Source organism: Centruroides sculpturatus, unplaced genomic scaffold (genome assembly GCF_000671375.1).
Source record: "Centruroides sculpturatus isolate CEXI.00-Female unplaced genomic scaffold, Cexi_2.0 scaffold790, whole genome shotgun sequence".
NCBI lineage: Eukaryota > Metazoa > Arthropoda > Arachnida > Scorpiones > Buthidae > Centruroides > Centruroides sculpturatus.
The window spans coordinates 330,345-347,041 of NW_019385106.1; the positions used below are offsets into that span (position 1 = coordinate 330,345).

The 16,697-nt window shown below is 29.0% G+C and overlaps 1 protein-coding gene across 3 annotated transcripts in view; it reads right to left on the reverse strand.

Moving 5' to 3' along the window:
- Nucleotides 1-1,040: 1,040 nt before the first annotated feature.
- The window catches only part of LOC111634790 (plasmolipin-like), a 31,597-nt gene continuing 15,940 nt past the window's right edge, over nt 1,041-16,697 (reverse strand). For 2 of the 3 annotated variants that reach the window (XM_023379623.1, XM_023379624.1), the window contains exons 2-6: nt 12,513-12,584; nt 11,559-11,701; nt 10,664-10,837; nt 6,494-6,592; nt 1,041-1,177 (exon numbers count right to left, since the gene is read on the reverse strand). In XM_023379623.1, coding sequence (XP_023235391.1) covers nt 1,046-1,177; nt 6,494-6,592; nt 10,664-10,837; nt 11,559-11,693 — 540 coding nt within the window. In that variant the 5' untranslated portion in view covers nt 11,694-11,701; nt 12,513-12,584 and the 3' untranslated portion in view covers nt 1,041-1,045. The remainder of the gene's footprint in view (nt 1,178-6,493; nt 6,593-10,663; nt 10,838-11,558; nt 11,702-12,512; nt 12,585-16,697) is intronic. The other variant, XM_023379626.1, reaches the window with a different exon arrangement.

The following is a 16,697-nucleotide window of genomic DNA, read 5'->3' on the forward strand; positions in this document are numbered from 1 at the left end:
AGACAGCATTAATGGTCTTTCCTCTTTCTAGGTAGTCAATAAAGATGATGCCTTTAGCATCCCAAAAAACCGAGGCCATCACTTTACCCGCTGATGGAACTGTCTTTGCCTTCTTTGGTGGTGGCGAACTGTGGTGTTTCCATTGCTTTGACTGTTCTTTTGTTTCAGGAGTGTAGTAATGAATCCACGTTTTGTCAGTAGTCACAAACCGACGCAAGAAATCCCGTGGGTTTTTCTTGTAGAAGTCCAAACACTTCTTTGACATTAAAGTGCGAACACATCTTTGCTCAGCAGTCAGCAGACGCGGCACCCAACTCGCTGAGACCTTCATCATACCCAAATTTTCGGTTAGATGTGGTGCACTCGGTTGACAGAGATGCCTGTTGTCTCAGCTATCTCACGCGTTTTCAAACAGCAATCTGCTAACACCAAATTGTAAACTTGTCGATATTTTTTTTCAGTGACAGCAGTTGATGGCCATCTGCTGCTAGGACCATCTTCCACTCTCTCTCTGCCAGATTTAAAAAACGATGTCTATTTTTTCACAGTGGTGTACGAAGGAGCAGACTCTCCCAAAACTTCATCCATGTCAGCTTTGATTTGAGATAGTGTCAACCCTTCTTTCGTCAGGTATTTTATGACTGCACAAGTCTCTGTCTTCTCCACTTTTGACAAAGCATGTGCACACTGACTATCTGCTAAGCTGTTGTGGCAAAACTTTACGACAAATCAAGCGGAAATTGGTATTGTATCGTTAGGCTGAATTATTCACGCCAAAAATTAAATTGATCGCAACGCTGCATATAGGCAAGGCCGCAAACTTTCCGAACAGCCCTCGTATAGTTAATCTTACCAGAAAGCAATTTAGTAAGTCTATAAAACATGAGACAAATATATAAATGTAGTGTAAAAAATCAGATATCTTTTGGCTGAACCAAATGTGTGTTTGTATCTCTTTTTCCTCAAAATTTTTCTAATTCATTAGGAAATTAAACAATATTTTCCTTTGAAATTTAATTTTATATTATAATGTCACTTACTTTTTTTAATATGCAGTCTGTGTAGTAGTAGTTGTAGAAACAACTCTTTCACCCTGAGCTATATCACCACGTCTCCAAGCTTTATATTTTAAAAATGCATCAACTCCATATATAACCATAGCAATAAATCCAAATACCTAATAATTATAAAAAAATAAATTTGTTTTCAAAGAAGACAATTACATAGCTGTTGACAAATATTAACACAAGAGACAAGAATAAATTAGGGAAGACAGAAAAAGAGTTAACATTTTAGGAAAAGATCTGGAATTTGAATGTGAAGACAAGACAGGATTTCACTGACGTCAAGAACACACCTATGAAAGATACAAGAAGATTTAGGATTTATTATTATGAAAGCAGAAAAAGTTTTATAAACAGAAACAATTTAATAAAGTTATAAAAATGTTATTTATGTAAGCATGATACAAAACACTCTAATTATAACAAAAATTTATGTTATAATCATTGTCGTAAACAGGCATACTTTTGTATTAATTCTTCACTTTAAAATTTAATCTAGTTATGTAAGTAATTTAAATTAATATGTGGAAATGAACAAACTAAGTAAAATTAATTATGATTTGAATTTATATAGAATTACTTAAGACCTGTTGAGTTAACTAATATGTCTTAAGTAATTCTGTATAAATTCAAGAGAACCTGTAAAGAAATTTAATGCATTTCTAAGAATATAAATATATGATATATGAAGTACCTTTTTATATTTGACATTATCAAATATATCAGGATGTTACAAAAGTGCTGTCAAATTTTTTGTGTGTTACTTTTAAATTACTTTTTAGCATGACTATGGTGGCACATGTAGACAAGTTATGTCTTTTTTATTTAGTAAAGGTTCTGTACGTATTACACAACATTTATCTTTTCAAAAATTTAATATAACTTTCTGTTTTGGGGTTTTGAGTGAGGCATGACATAGATAGATATGAAAGTTTTTCATGCAATCCCAATCCACGAGTTCAAACTTGGCCAGAAAGCAAGCAAGGCATCTTGTAACATTAATAAAGCATGGGGTAACAAAACTGCTAATGAACACATGGTACAATGTTGGTTTGAAAAGTTTCAATCTGGTGATATGAGCCTTGATGATAAAGACATCTGTCCAATTGAGATAATGACCAACTAAAAGCTTCAGTTGAAGCCAATCCATGAAAAACCATATGAGAAATTTCAAAAGAGCTTAACATAAGCATTGCAACACTTTCTCAACATCTAAACCAGGGTTAGCCAAAACAGTCGATATATTACTGGGTAGGTTGATTGAAAAATCAAAACTAAAAATCACAAATATAACTATATATGTGAAAGGCTGGACTTGAAAGGAAAATTTTATTCAAAAAATTTAAAAAAAAAAAATAAAAAAAATAAAAAAAAAAAGATCGCTACGGATATGATTATATCCTTTCCCATGGACTTGCTTCCTTGTTTGGGAGTGACACATCGAATGTGTCACTAGGAATCAAATGCGAAAATCACCATTGGACATGAACAATTTTACCAAAAAAAGGACAAGAATTGAGAGGGGGAGAACCCCCAAATAAAGGAGAAGGTCTGATGACGTGACATGAAAGTTTGCCTGACAGAAGAGTTCATCTGTCCTCGAAGGTTGGTCGTGTGTGTACAATGGGATACACTTTGCCACCTATGCTCCTCCAATAGCCAGCGATCCGAAGCTTAACCGCTGATAGCCAATGACTCCAAGTACCCACCAAGGACATGTCTCCACCGAAAAAGGACCCAAATCAAGAAAGCGATCTTCAGGTAACATTGGTAAACTCTCTCTTGCTTAATGTAAGCATATGTGTAACTAGTTTAGGCCTATATAATCAATAAACGGCTATTATTTTCTATAATCGAATTGTAAAGTGCACTTTTTTAGCCCAATTAGTCTCCATCCTGAATCCAACTGCTCACAGACATGACTGCTCGCATGTAAATGCGAATGTAACGGTCTCTGTGTCTACCCAGAAGACACAGTGGTGTCAATCCTGACAAATTACTCATTGCAGTCTTTGCCAACGTGATGTTGACGTCTTCGGTCCTGTGGTGCCGAAGCATGGGGGGCACTTCACGCATTGTTACATACATATTATTATGTTTTTGAATATTGTTTCAATGAATTAATAGTACAGCTATCTGTCAACGTGTAAAATGGCTACAAATCAAGTCGCACAGGACTAATGGAAATTGCCAAGTCTGTTCTCCGGTTCTTACATAGTAAATGTTAATCATCTGCAGCATTCGTAAGCTTGTGTCTGATTCGCAGTATGCTGACATTATTAGACCTCTACAGCCATTTTTAAGCTGCTGTTCATTTAATTTTAGTTTTTCACATATATACAATAAATGTAAAAAATGTAAAATTAAAAGAAATGTATTAAAATTTGCTTGTAACAAACTTTTTGGTAAAGTCGATTGAGGTTTCGAAAAGTTGTAAGGGGTCAACAATCAAAAAAGTTTAGCAACCCCTGATCTAGACACAATGGGCAAGGCAAGAAAGCTTGCTACCCCATAAACTTAATGAAAGAGAACAAAGTATTCGTTTGGAGTTCTGCTCATCTCTAATCATACGCAATAAGAATGATCCATTTCTCAGTCAAATCATAACATTGATGAAAAATGGATTTGATATGATATGACAACTGCAAGCAAGCAGCACAGTGGTGTGACAGAGAAAAAGCACCAAAGCAATGCCAAAGCCCAGACTCCAAAGATGATCATGGTGATTGTCTGGTGGTCTGCAGCTGGTGTTATTCACTATAATTTCCTTAAACCTGGCAAAACCCTTACAGGAGAAAAGTACTGTCATGAATTGGATGTTGTCCACTGGAAGTTATATCTAATACAGCCAGCATTAGTAAATCAAAAACACCCCATCTTACTTCACAATAATGCTTGTCCTTCTGTCACAAGTCACCCCCAGAAACTAAACTAATTAGACTATGAAGTTCTCCCTAATCCATCCTATTCACTAGACCACAGATTATCATCTATTCAAAGCATCTTGTCGGTTTCTTCCAAAAGAAAACATTCTCCAACCAAGCAGAGATAGAAACCACCTTCAAGCAGTTAGAGTCAAGAACTCAAAATATTTTCAACATGGTATAAACACACTTGTAACTCAACAGCTGAAATGTATATTGCCTGTAATAGAGGTTATTTTGATTAAATAATCTTATTTTTAGCAATGATATGATGTCTCAAAGTGACAGTTCAAAAACAGAGAGAACTTTTGTAACAACCCAATAGCTTATGTGTCTAATTTTTTGATTGATCATGTTATAAAATGAGTTATCTAGGTAGGGAAATTTTTCCAGGTAGCATTGTTTATTGTTTACTATAATCATTATATTAAAAACTGCATTATTTTCTGCTTGATCTGGCAGATCCAAAATCAATTTGACATTTACTTTTTTACTTATATTATAATATCATATGTCACACACCTTCAATTGTCATATATCATCAGGCTATGATACACAACAATTGAAGGTGTGTTATTGCAATATATTGGGTGTTGTTAAGTTGTTTATATTTACATTTATACAGTTGAAACTAAAAGCTATGTCATATATATTATACTGAAAAGAAATCAATATTTTTAAAAATCTTTAAGAACACATATTGATTTCATCAAAATATTAAAAAGTTTTTTAAAACAGCCAAGATATATTTAAATGAATGTCCAGAAAATCCTTAAGTACTCAATTTTGCATTATTTATAATAAAGCAGCAAATACAGTAAGACCCCACGTTAAGCGGGGTCTTACTGTATTTGCTGCTTGTTCCTAGACAACAAAGTGCTAAACAAAACAACATTAAACAAGGTCATTTTAACATAGAGTAATAGGGATAGGGAAACATGAAACCGAAAATAAAAAAAATTTACTTTAAGTAATTTTTATATTAATTTGTATAATAATATATGTTAAATAACACATAAACATATGCACACAGAAATATATAATAATATATTAATTAGTATTTAATTTTTCCTTCGAGTAATTTAAAGCTTTGACAGTTGCAACAGTTACTTTTCCCAAAATGCTTTCTGGTATCCTAAGCTTTTGCCTCTCATGAATAAATTTGTAAAATGTATCCAAAAAAGTAAATTTATCAAATTAATTAGTTCATTTTTTTCTATATTAATAGTTCATATTTGTGACGAAGATCCTGCCTTTTCTGAAATTCTTGTTTTTTTGCAATAAAGTCATGAAGTTTCATTTGTCACTTTTTTCTTTCCTTAAGCAAATGTCAGTAGTAGAAAATCACATCCAAAATGCCTCGCTTTGCTTTTGCACTCCTTTCAAAATCTAGATCATTCACTATAATCTGATCAATGATTTCAGTTATTGTTACCAAACTTTTACTAAGGAAATCTGTAGAGAATTTTTTTTTGGGTTCTTCATTTTCAGAATCTCTATTTTCCAGTTCTACATGGATTCTTTGATCTGCCAGTTCTTGAAGGTCGTCGTTGATAAGACTTTCACTGAAACATGCGGTAACTCAATATCCTGTTCGTAGTCCTGCTGTATTGATTAGGTTGAGTTTGATCAACCTAATGATACACCGATAGGCTCTTCTCATTGAGTATTCTTGGATACCTTCAGTCATAATTTCTTCCACACTTCGTTCGTGCATTTATCAGTTAATTCTTGCCAAGCGAAGCCGATATTGCTATGGCATCCGTAATGTTATATTTTTTCCAAAATTGCACTTAGCAAACATAGATTTAAAGAAACTACACCTTTTTGCCACCTTTTTCTGATTGGTTCATGTTCGTAAATAATTGTATTATATATGAATCAATAAAATGCCACAATAATGAGCTTTTTTTTTAGGCTTTGCACAGATGGCGTTATATCGAATCAGCGTTAAGCAAGGCAGTATTAAGCAGGGTCTTACTGTATATAAAATTAAAATTTTATTTTATTTTTCCATTAATCAATTCTCAAAAATAATACTAATAAACCAAAAATAATTTAAATAATTCAAGAAAATTTTATCATATCTCTTCTAAATATAACTGTTCTATTCACAATGTTATCAACAGTTTATAAAATAAGATAAAATTCTTACTTCAAAAAACATTTTTAGATTAAATTAATCTTTTATATTGTTATTTTAAAAATTTAAATATATTTAAGATTTCTTTAATTTGTATTATAAATTTTTCTTAAATTAATGTTGTTTTTTTTTCCCCAATTTCAAAATAGCTTTATAATATGATACTTTAATATTTGATTTTCCTGTTTCTTGATTTATGGATTAAGTTAAAATAATTAACGACAAAAGGGATAATTATATTCTGATGTAATAATTAAAAATATCTTGTTCATAAATATTAGAGGATAAGTTTTGTTTCTTTAAACGAGCATAAATTTTTTAGATTTGAAATAAAAATAAAAATTAAATTTTATGAAACTTACAGCAGCTGCAGCATATGCATCATCACCAGAAGCTTTAGCAGCAACAACAATAGCTGCTATACAGTAAAAGAGTGTCCAAATAGCACAATATACAAATTCCTAAAAAGATACATATATAGGTGTTTGTAAAATTGTTAAAATTAGAATATAAATCTAATATTTATAAATAAAATATTTATTCAATCTTAGGTAAATCTTAATTTTTATTTTAAACTTTGACTGCCAAATTATATTGAGCTATATTACTTTACTATTGTTGGGTATTAATCTAAAAATCTGATTAATTGATGTTTATATATGCATCTATTCATTATTATTAATTCAAGCATATTTTATTCAAATTTTGAAGAATGATATACTCTAATTACATTTTCTGCATCAGTATTTCTCAACACCAATTTATAAATAGCTTTCAATAGTTTAAAAAAATTACAACCTAAAATAAATCATAAGAAAAAATAAATGAAAATGAAAATAAGCATTTTAAAACAACACATTTGTTTTTGAATTGTCAATAATGAGAAAACAAATAGATTAGCTATAAGTTTCACTCTACACCTTGCAGTTACTTCTTTAGCTTCAAAAAATTATTGAATGAGAAACAATACTCACCTGAAGTATCTTTGTTAGTACAGTACATAGTATCATGTTAGTACAGTACATAGGGCATCAAGATGAGGGAGCTAGAGAAAACTTAGGGACCCATAATAGAGAAGTATTCTACATATTTCAATTAAAAAAGTTCCATTGTACCCCTTGGCCCCTTATAAAGCTTCTAATGACCATGATAGTACTAATGCAAACTAATTATTATTGAAAGTTTAAATTAGTGAAAAGTTTAGATATGAAGGGTTATAATGAAAGTCAAACAGGACTACAGATAATTATTTAAATTCATTTCTTCCTAAAATTTTAAATGAAACTGTATTTGTAAAAATTAAATTATTATTAAAGCTCCAAGAGGAACTTAGTATAATATATTCAAAACATTTTTATACATTTGGTACATACATTTTATATTAAAATGTATAGAACCTGTTAATTTATAAATTTGACATGTTTTTAAAATATAATCTATAATTATTTCATTTTGGTGGGAACATTTAGCAAAATTGGCTGAGATTGGTGAGTGCAATATAGTTATCATATGTGTTGTGTTATCATATGTGTCATAGTTATCATATGTGATTTATTTTATTTTTGATTTTGATATTTAGTTTATCTTATTTATTTTGATGAATAAAGGATCAAGGATCAATATCTGGCCAATGACACAGTTTGAATTGAGAATTAGTTCTATATCATTTATAGATATCACTATTGTGTCTGGTAAAATGGATATTTAATGTTTTTCTATCAAAAATGAAATTAAATATTTTCTATCTTAATATAATTCTACCATACACAACATAATTTCATATAATATAACTCAAGATAATGTATTTTATTTCATCAATGAAAACAACAGAAATACAAGTACAAACAGTTTAGAGCAGTGATGGGCAAACTTTTTAAAGAGCGGGCCAAAGGAAAACAAGAAAACTTTAGGCGGGCCAATATAATTGTAACCTAGCTTTGCATCTGAAAATCCAGGTGGCGCTATAAAAACATGTGCAGGCCGTCCGCCATATTTTTATTTCTCTCTTTCGGCTACGCTACACACGACGAGTGGATGTTCTGTACCGAAGCATGCTTGTAACCGATCGAGCTTTTACTCAATAAGTGTAAAACAAAATTTTGTACATGATTGTAAATAAACTTTCATGGTGAGATATAAAGCTTTGGTTATTTTGTATAATCAACGAACACTCAAGTTAAGTGGTGCATCAACCACCACAGCCTGTATTCTTTTTTACTCGTCAGATTAGGAATAATGTTGCGCGGGCCGGATAGAACATTTTAGGGGGCCGCATCTGGCCCGCGGGCCGTAGTTTGCCCATCACTGGTTTAGAGAATAAAATCAGAGAAAAGAAATGTTAATCAAGTGAAGAATCATTAAAATCATTAACTAAATTGCTTATTAGAAGTGGATTTGTTCAAATTAAATATTCTCAAACATTTAAAGAATGAATACTTGTTTAATTACAATGAAACATAACAGCATTCTTTGTAATGGTATAATTCAAATACAGGTATCATATATAACACAGTAGTTATGTTCTGAAAAAGTGTAGTGTTATGTGAATCTGTGCTATACAAAACAAAAGACTAATGATAAACATGGGATTTGTTCCAGAAGTTAGCAAAGTATACTATTCTTTTTCATTATTAAAAGAAATATGTTTATTAAGCAATCAATAATTTATTTTCAATCAATAATTAATTAACAATCACAATTAAACATATTGTATTACACGTTAATATTAATTTTCGTTAAACCAGGACTTTTCTGTTTACAAAATATCATTGTCATCTCGTCTTTTTTGTTAATCTTGATCAGAAGTATTGGCAACATTTTCATATTTTTTAGTTTTTATCATAAAACATTATGGATGATGAAATAAAATTATGTGACTAATTGAAAATTTATTCTAGCAGATCATGTTTGTTTGGTTGAGTAGCAATCGACATTTTCCAGAATTTGTGTTCAAATACCAAATAGTTTGAGTACCGAGATACTGCCATATTTTGTTTGTCATTTTACAAATAATTGCTTATCTGCAGTTAAAAAAGTTTACTATCTAAAAATGTTTAAATAAACATTAATAAATACAAAGATTAATCTATATAAAAAAAAAAACATAGTGTCATTCTTAGAGGCTAAAACTGAAAGCAATGACAACACCTAATTGATAGGAAAGTTAGAATAAGGAAGAAAAAAATTGCACTATCAGTTTTCATTAAAGTAAACCTGATAAAAAGCACAAAATAATTTGAAAATTTCAACATTCTAAAATCCATGGACAAACTTGAGACAATGCATGGTTACTTGAATAAAAAAAAAATATTGAGTAATGAGGTTTTCACTTAAAAGTTGTAAAATTTTGTATGGAGGATTTCCAAAACCATGTTTGAGTGAAACCATGTTGTAGTACTGTGTTATACAAGGGATACCTGTATATAAAGTTATTTAAATTGTTATATTAAAAAAAGTGAAAAAGATAAGGCTTTATAATATTTTTCATTGATTTTATGAATGTTCTCAATAAATACTACAGTAGTCCATAACAAAAACTCAAAGAAGTTTATCTTCAGAAAAATATGAAAATGCATCTTTTATTGTTAAAATTTAATTTTATCAATATACAGGGTAAGCCAAAAGTCCCCAAATTCTGATTTCAAAAAATTGCAGTAGATTTTTTAATACAAATGACAAAGTTTACATATCATACCCATGTTTCTTGATTCCTTAGGCTTTGAAAACACTAACAAAGATGATGATGGAAGTATCTATCATGTTCCTGTAATCACAAACACATACAGTAATACATGTTTGTAGCCATGCATCTTAGCAAGACTGAGGAAATGTTATTGATGGTAGCAACAATATGCCTTTTCAAGTACTGCAGGTCTCTTGGATTATCCTTGTATGCATATTTCTTTAGATCAGCGATTCCCAACTGGTGATGTTCTTCTATTTTTTAGGAGTGCAAGAGAAATTCATAAAGGATATGTGAATTGGAGATGGTCCAATATGAGATATTCTGTGAATTCACAAATCCACCTAAATAAAACCACACTTCATCAATAAAAAAATGTGTTTGTTGAGTATTTCCATGTCTGCACAAGAAGAGACGTCTGGTGAGGTTTGATATTTGTCTTTTGCTGAGCTAATTTAAATGCTTAGGGATTTAATAGGGATGCTTAATTTTTATCATCTTTATATGTCCTCAGAGATGTGAGGATAATGATAATTTTAGAAATTCATAGCACATGCTAACATCATCTACATAAAAAAATATTAAAATCAGAGTTTGAAAATTTGGCTCAGCCTTTATTTACTTGAGATAGAAAATTTTTTGAATTTAGAAATTCTATTCCCAAAAGATTTAAGTTTTTTATTATAATAAAGAGATGACTTATAACTATAGAATTATTAGCATAATTACATTTTATAGGCTAAACAAATAAATAAAAAAAATAACACCAACAGCTTTGTATTGAATGAATTTATTTAATTAAATATAATAATAATTATTATTAATATACAAAAAAACCAATTACACTTACACCCAGAATCCAAGGAATGAAATGAATCTTTTCAATGATATGGAATAGATACATTACTAAGAGGATAAGTGTTACCCAAAATGCTGTCATTGAAACAAATCCATACCAATTTGCCGATGAAGATTCATTATATCGTGAAGAACGGCTGCATATGAATCCTAATAAACTTATCAGCTAAAAACAAGATATAACTTTAATAAATCAATGTTATATGAAAATATATTATACTAAAAAAACAACAATCATTATTATGTAGCATGTTCCATAATTTTCAGCATTAGAAAATGATTAAATTTTTGTTAGAGTAAAACCTGTGTAAATTGGAATCACATGATACTGAATATTTTTTTTGGTTTGGCAGAAATTTGTTTAGAACGGGTTCTTTTTTAACATAGAAAATCACCCATTCCGAAGAATTTTTTCATTTAGGAAGGTTTCCTTTTTATTCAAGTTCCATTTTAGTCAGGTTTCACTGTACTAAGAAAAATTTAATCATTTTCTAGCTCAAGTAAAAATAAAACATTAAATATTTATTATTTACTTTTGTAATATTGAATGTTTTGATTATTATTATTTTTTACATTAAATTTCTCATGTGTATAATTAAATAATCCTTGCTATAATTTAGACAAATTATAATAACTTTATAAGTTATATAGAGAGGACTTTGTGAATTGTGTGAAAGAATTAAAAATTACACTGTAATCTGCCAAACAATACCATAATGCATCAGGATATTTTTGGTCATGTTATTAATTAAATTTGAATAATTTAACTAGAGGTAGACATTAGGCGCATCTCTTATTATGCATTATGGTATCAGTTAGCATTAACTAATAATGTTGGTTATTGAGATGTTTATACATGCAATAATATATATGCAAATATTACTTACACACTCTCCACACTTTAACCATCCTGGCAATTTGAGAACATAACTGTGATCAAATCGAATCACGGGAGTAACTTTGGTTGTTGTAGCAGTTGTCGTCGTAGTTGTATGAGTGCCAGGAAATCCTTGATTTGACATTTTGATCTCTGAAAAACAATATTTTATCATATGAACATAATAAATTTTATTTTAAATAATAATACATAGCTATTAAAATAATTTTACTCGAGAAACAGTAATTAAGCAGTAATATATGCAAACAATGAATAGGGTAAATAGAAAGGTACTTATTTGATGGCTATTGGAGATTTGAATTCTGCACTAAAACTGAATATAATTTTTAAGTATTTCTTTGATATTTTAATTAAATACAGTGCCAAGTCACATATTTTCAAAACTAATACATAGAAGGAAAAAAAACACCTTTATAAGGTGTTAAATACAATTACTTTCATTAATTTTATAAATATCATCCTCACAAATCATCTTTATACAAAAATGAGAACAGAATATATATCTTTTCAATAATAATGATGTTATTTATGGAAAATGAAATATTTAAATTGAGTTCTTTAATGATTACATTTTAAGTTCTTAAACAATATTTTCTTTTTCTTTGTGCTTGCATTGGCATTCTAAATATTTTATATAAAAAATATAGTGTTATTACAAAGTATCTCTCTTTATTAAAAAAACTTTTGCGTTAGAATTAATATACTTAATGAGTTTGAATTAATGTTTTATCCTTTAGATATAATCTCCTATCTGGAGGTTAAGAATAGTCAATGATTCAAGAAAATTATTTCTTATATTACTAGAAGTCATTTCCTCTATGATCTTTCTTAACAATCAATTTCTACGTATACCATTATCCTTTAGTAAACAATCAAAACAGGAAATTATATTTTCCACAGCTGACTTTAATGGGTCAGATAGTATATTCATTATCTTACCAACCTCTTTCAAATCTGTGTGACGGGAAATCCCTACGAACAGGAAGTTTAAGATAGCTCCACAACTGAAAATTTGCTGGAATCAGACAAAATTATTTTGTTAATTAACAATTTAGAAAATGGAAATTGATGATACAATCCACAGTAAAATTTTTTCATATAAGCTGCATAATTCTATTATTTTATAATGAATTTAATAACAAAAAATATCTCTCTAAGCAACATTCTGCAGTGTAAATGCAAATACAAATTAATTTTTGAATAATTTAGTTTCTTATAACAAGAACTTGAATTTATTTTTATTCTTTAGAAACTTATAAATTTATTAAATATGGCCAAAAAAACAGTACAATTTATACTGTTTATGTTATAGTTATTCTGAATATTAATTTGCTATTCCTGGCAAAAACAAATAGGATTTTATCAACTTTAATGTAAAAATTAAATATATTGTATACAAATATTTTTAAATTACAATATTAAAATTATTAATAAATACCATAACTTATTTACAAACATTGAAAATAATCACAAGTTCAATTAATTATAAACTAAATATATGGAATAATATATACATATATCTTTCCATATATATAATAAACTTATCTAGCAAGCATATTTGGATAAATCTTCAAATTCACAATTTTGAAATTGCCTTTCTTCTATTATTAGATGATATAGAATTATTATTTAGTTAGATACAAATGTATATTCATGACAAAAACATAAACAACAAATATAAACTCAAAATATGTTATAATTAGTAAAACTGTTTACTCTGAAAGCATTATAAGAGAATGTTAATAGTAATATCATGTTGCTATTAACATTCTCTTATAATGTATCTGTAATAATTGAACTTGTAATTATATATAATGAAACTCTCAACATTTACTCTTAAGCATGTCTTAGATCAATGACCAACTCAAGGACAGTGAGTTACAAAGTACAGTAATATATCAGTCAAGGCTAAATATATAACAACATAATAGAATCAAAATTAGTTGTCATTTATCCATCAAAATTGATGAAATTACTTAAAATGTCTATAATTGTTAATTTTATTATTAAAGTTTTATTGCTTATTGTAAATGTAAAGCTTATTCTTAAATAAATGATTTAAATTCCTGTTATATGTGATTAAGTTTAATCTTAAAATGAATTATTATAACAAGAAAAGGATTGTGAGCTCATCTCTTCGGATTTAATTTGGAATTTTCATACCATAATACAATAATTGTATAAAATAATTAAATTTATAAATCTGAAATTATTATACAAATTTTGTTTCCTAAAAACATTTTAAGAAATTCTTTGAATTTGAAAAATTTTTTAAAACACTACAAAAATGTTGTAATGAATATTGAAATGTCAATAATTACAGATTATCAATTTTTGACTTTAACTAAAGTAAAAACTTAATTTTTAACAAATTAAGTTATTCTGAACTCAATGTAAAAATATCTGAAGCTGGGGGAATAATCTCGAGAAATGTTTCTTGTATAACAAAAGTGGACTCCTTGATTAATGTATTGTTAATTTTTGTTTGTATTGAGCCAGAACTAGCACTAGAGTTTATGCTGCCTGGGGCAAGACATGCATTTGATACCCCTTATCCCCCTTCTTCTTCATTATTATTTATTGGCACAAAAATGTGCTACCTGGCTCCACTAGGCACTACCAGGATGCCCCTTATCTCTCTACATAAAATGAAAAAAATTTTGTTTTGAAATGCCATACCAATTAAAAGTGCCAGACTTTGCTCCGTCAATCAATATTCAACTCACATTGTGTAATATAAGTAAAAATAAAAAAAAATGTATAAAAAATAATATGCTTGAAAATTTTGCATAAATTTATGAAAATTTGCTGCCCTTGCCAATTCTCAGTTTGCCCATACAGTAGTGCCAACCCTGTATTAAGCTACTTCATTATCAACATTAGTGTTAGGTTTTATTTATTATTATGCAAATAAAAATGCATAATTTTAATTAAAAACATGATTACAGAATTCTAATGCATCAAATACTTCACTGCAGCGGCGGCCTTATCCATTGCGAGGCTCTGGGCGGCAGATCTTTGCGAGGCCCTTGTCCTTTGTGCAAAGTATGTGAATTGAAATAGTAGGCACTTATTAATATTAATATATACTGTACTATAAATTAAATTTATTTTATTGTNAAAAATGATAAAATGAAAATTTAATTTTATCATAACGAGTTTGCTTGAATTTCGTTTCTTCTGAGATCGCAGCAATGCGCGACGGGTAAGCTAGTCGTTAATAAAAAAGTATTAAAAATTTATGGTGATAATTTAAGTTTTGTGGGTCCTTGACATCTGGGGCCCAGACCTTAAGCAGAGTTGCCAGATTGGGCTACAAGTAGCGGATTGGGCTACTTTTTAAGTGCCCTCGCTACAAAAATTTCAAATTGGGTTAGTGATAGTTATCTTCAGGCTACAAATCTTAAAAATACGCTACTTTTTTATTTTCATATATAAAATCGCAACACATTTTTTGTATTATACAAAACTAATAAAGTATTATTTAATTTAAGTACACTTAATTGTATAAATAAAGTTGCAACATTTAACAAAGATAAAGATATTTTGCTTCCGTTTTCCATCCGTAGTTCGCTCCAGAAGACAATCCACAACTTCACAAGCACGGAGGCGACCTTGCTTGTAAAATTGTGGATTGTCTTCCAGAGCGAACGACGGATGGAAAACGGAAGCAAAGTATCTTTATCTTTGTTAAACGTTACAACTTTATATTTATTTATACAATTAAGTGTAATGAAATTAAATGTATACCGTCGGCATTGTTTTTATATTTTTTATTTTACTTAAAGTTTTGTTCAATATTTCTATTTGCAACGAACGATAGTTTTACTGAAACGTAACATGTTCGATACTCGTTGAATTCTTTACTACTTTTTAGTACTGAAACAAGTATTAAACGAGTATCGAACTTGTTACGTTTTAATAACTTTAGATCTGGCAACCAGCGGCGGCCTTATCCATTGCGAGGCCCTGGGCGGCAGATTTTTGCGAGGCCTTTGTCCTTTGTGCAAAGTATGTGAATTGAAATAGTAGGCACTTATTAATATTAATATATACTGTACTATAAATTAAATTTATTTTATTGTTATAAATAATAGCCAAGAATAAAATAAAAAGTTTTAAATATCAACTTTTTTCTACTTGGTTGTTCGAGGCCCCTCCAAGAGCGAGGCCCCGGGTGATTGCCCTGCTCGCCACCCCCTAAGGCCGCCACTGCTTCACTGTACATAAGCATAGTGAAGTATTTGATGGATTAAAAACAGCATCAACATAGAAATACAATCCTTTTCAATCTTTGTGATCAACAGGCAAGCAAGGGATTTAGCAGAATTTAAAGGAAAAAATCTATGTAAAAACAAAGCAAAATAAGTGACTTCTTTCAAAAAAACATCTGAAATCATCCTGCCCTGATAATTTCAGATAATTGGCACTCTACTGTACTATGATATTTATGAAACCATTCATTCATTGATAAAGAATATAAATTTAGTAAATTTTTCAATTTATTGAAAGACGATAAATTTTTAAATATGTCTTTTTCTAACTTATTTAAAAATTACATATGTTATATATTTAATGAAATTTGTGATGTAACTGCAATTAAAAGAAGTTATTAGTAGTATAGGTATTACATGAATTGCAACAAACTAAAAATAAATTTTTTAATAAAATTGTTTCATAGAACGTATCATCAAGATTAAAATAATGAAATATACAGGAAGAGTTTCATTTATATAATAATAAGTGAATAATTCATTTTATATACTAATATATCGATTAACAAGGAAAAAATTGAAAGTTGTAAATTCACTGCAATATGGAAGAGAAATTATCATCAATATCAAACTTATTCTTGAAATATGTTTAAAATCATCTTAATTGTAATAACTTAATAAGTAAAAAACACCCGTGTAAATTTCTAGTATTGGCAGTTCTTTATTTATTTTATTTTAGATAAATATAATGTTAAAAAAAAAATATATATATATATATATATACAGTAGAACCTCGATTATCCGGACTAATTGGGGATGAAGGTAGTCTGGATAAGGAAAAATCCGGATAATCGAAACAAATACTTTAATTTGTCTTTTAATGATAATACAACACGTTTTCTTTTCGATGACAT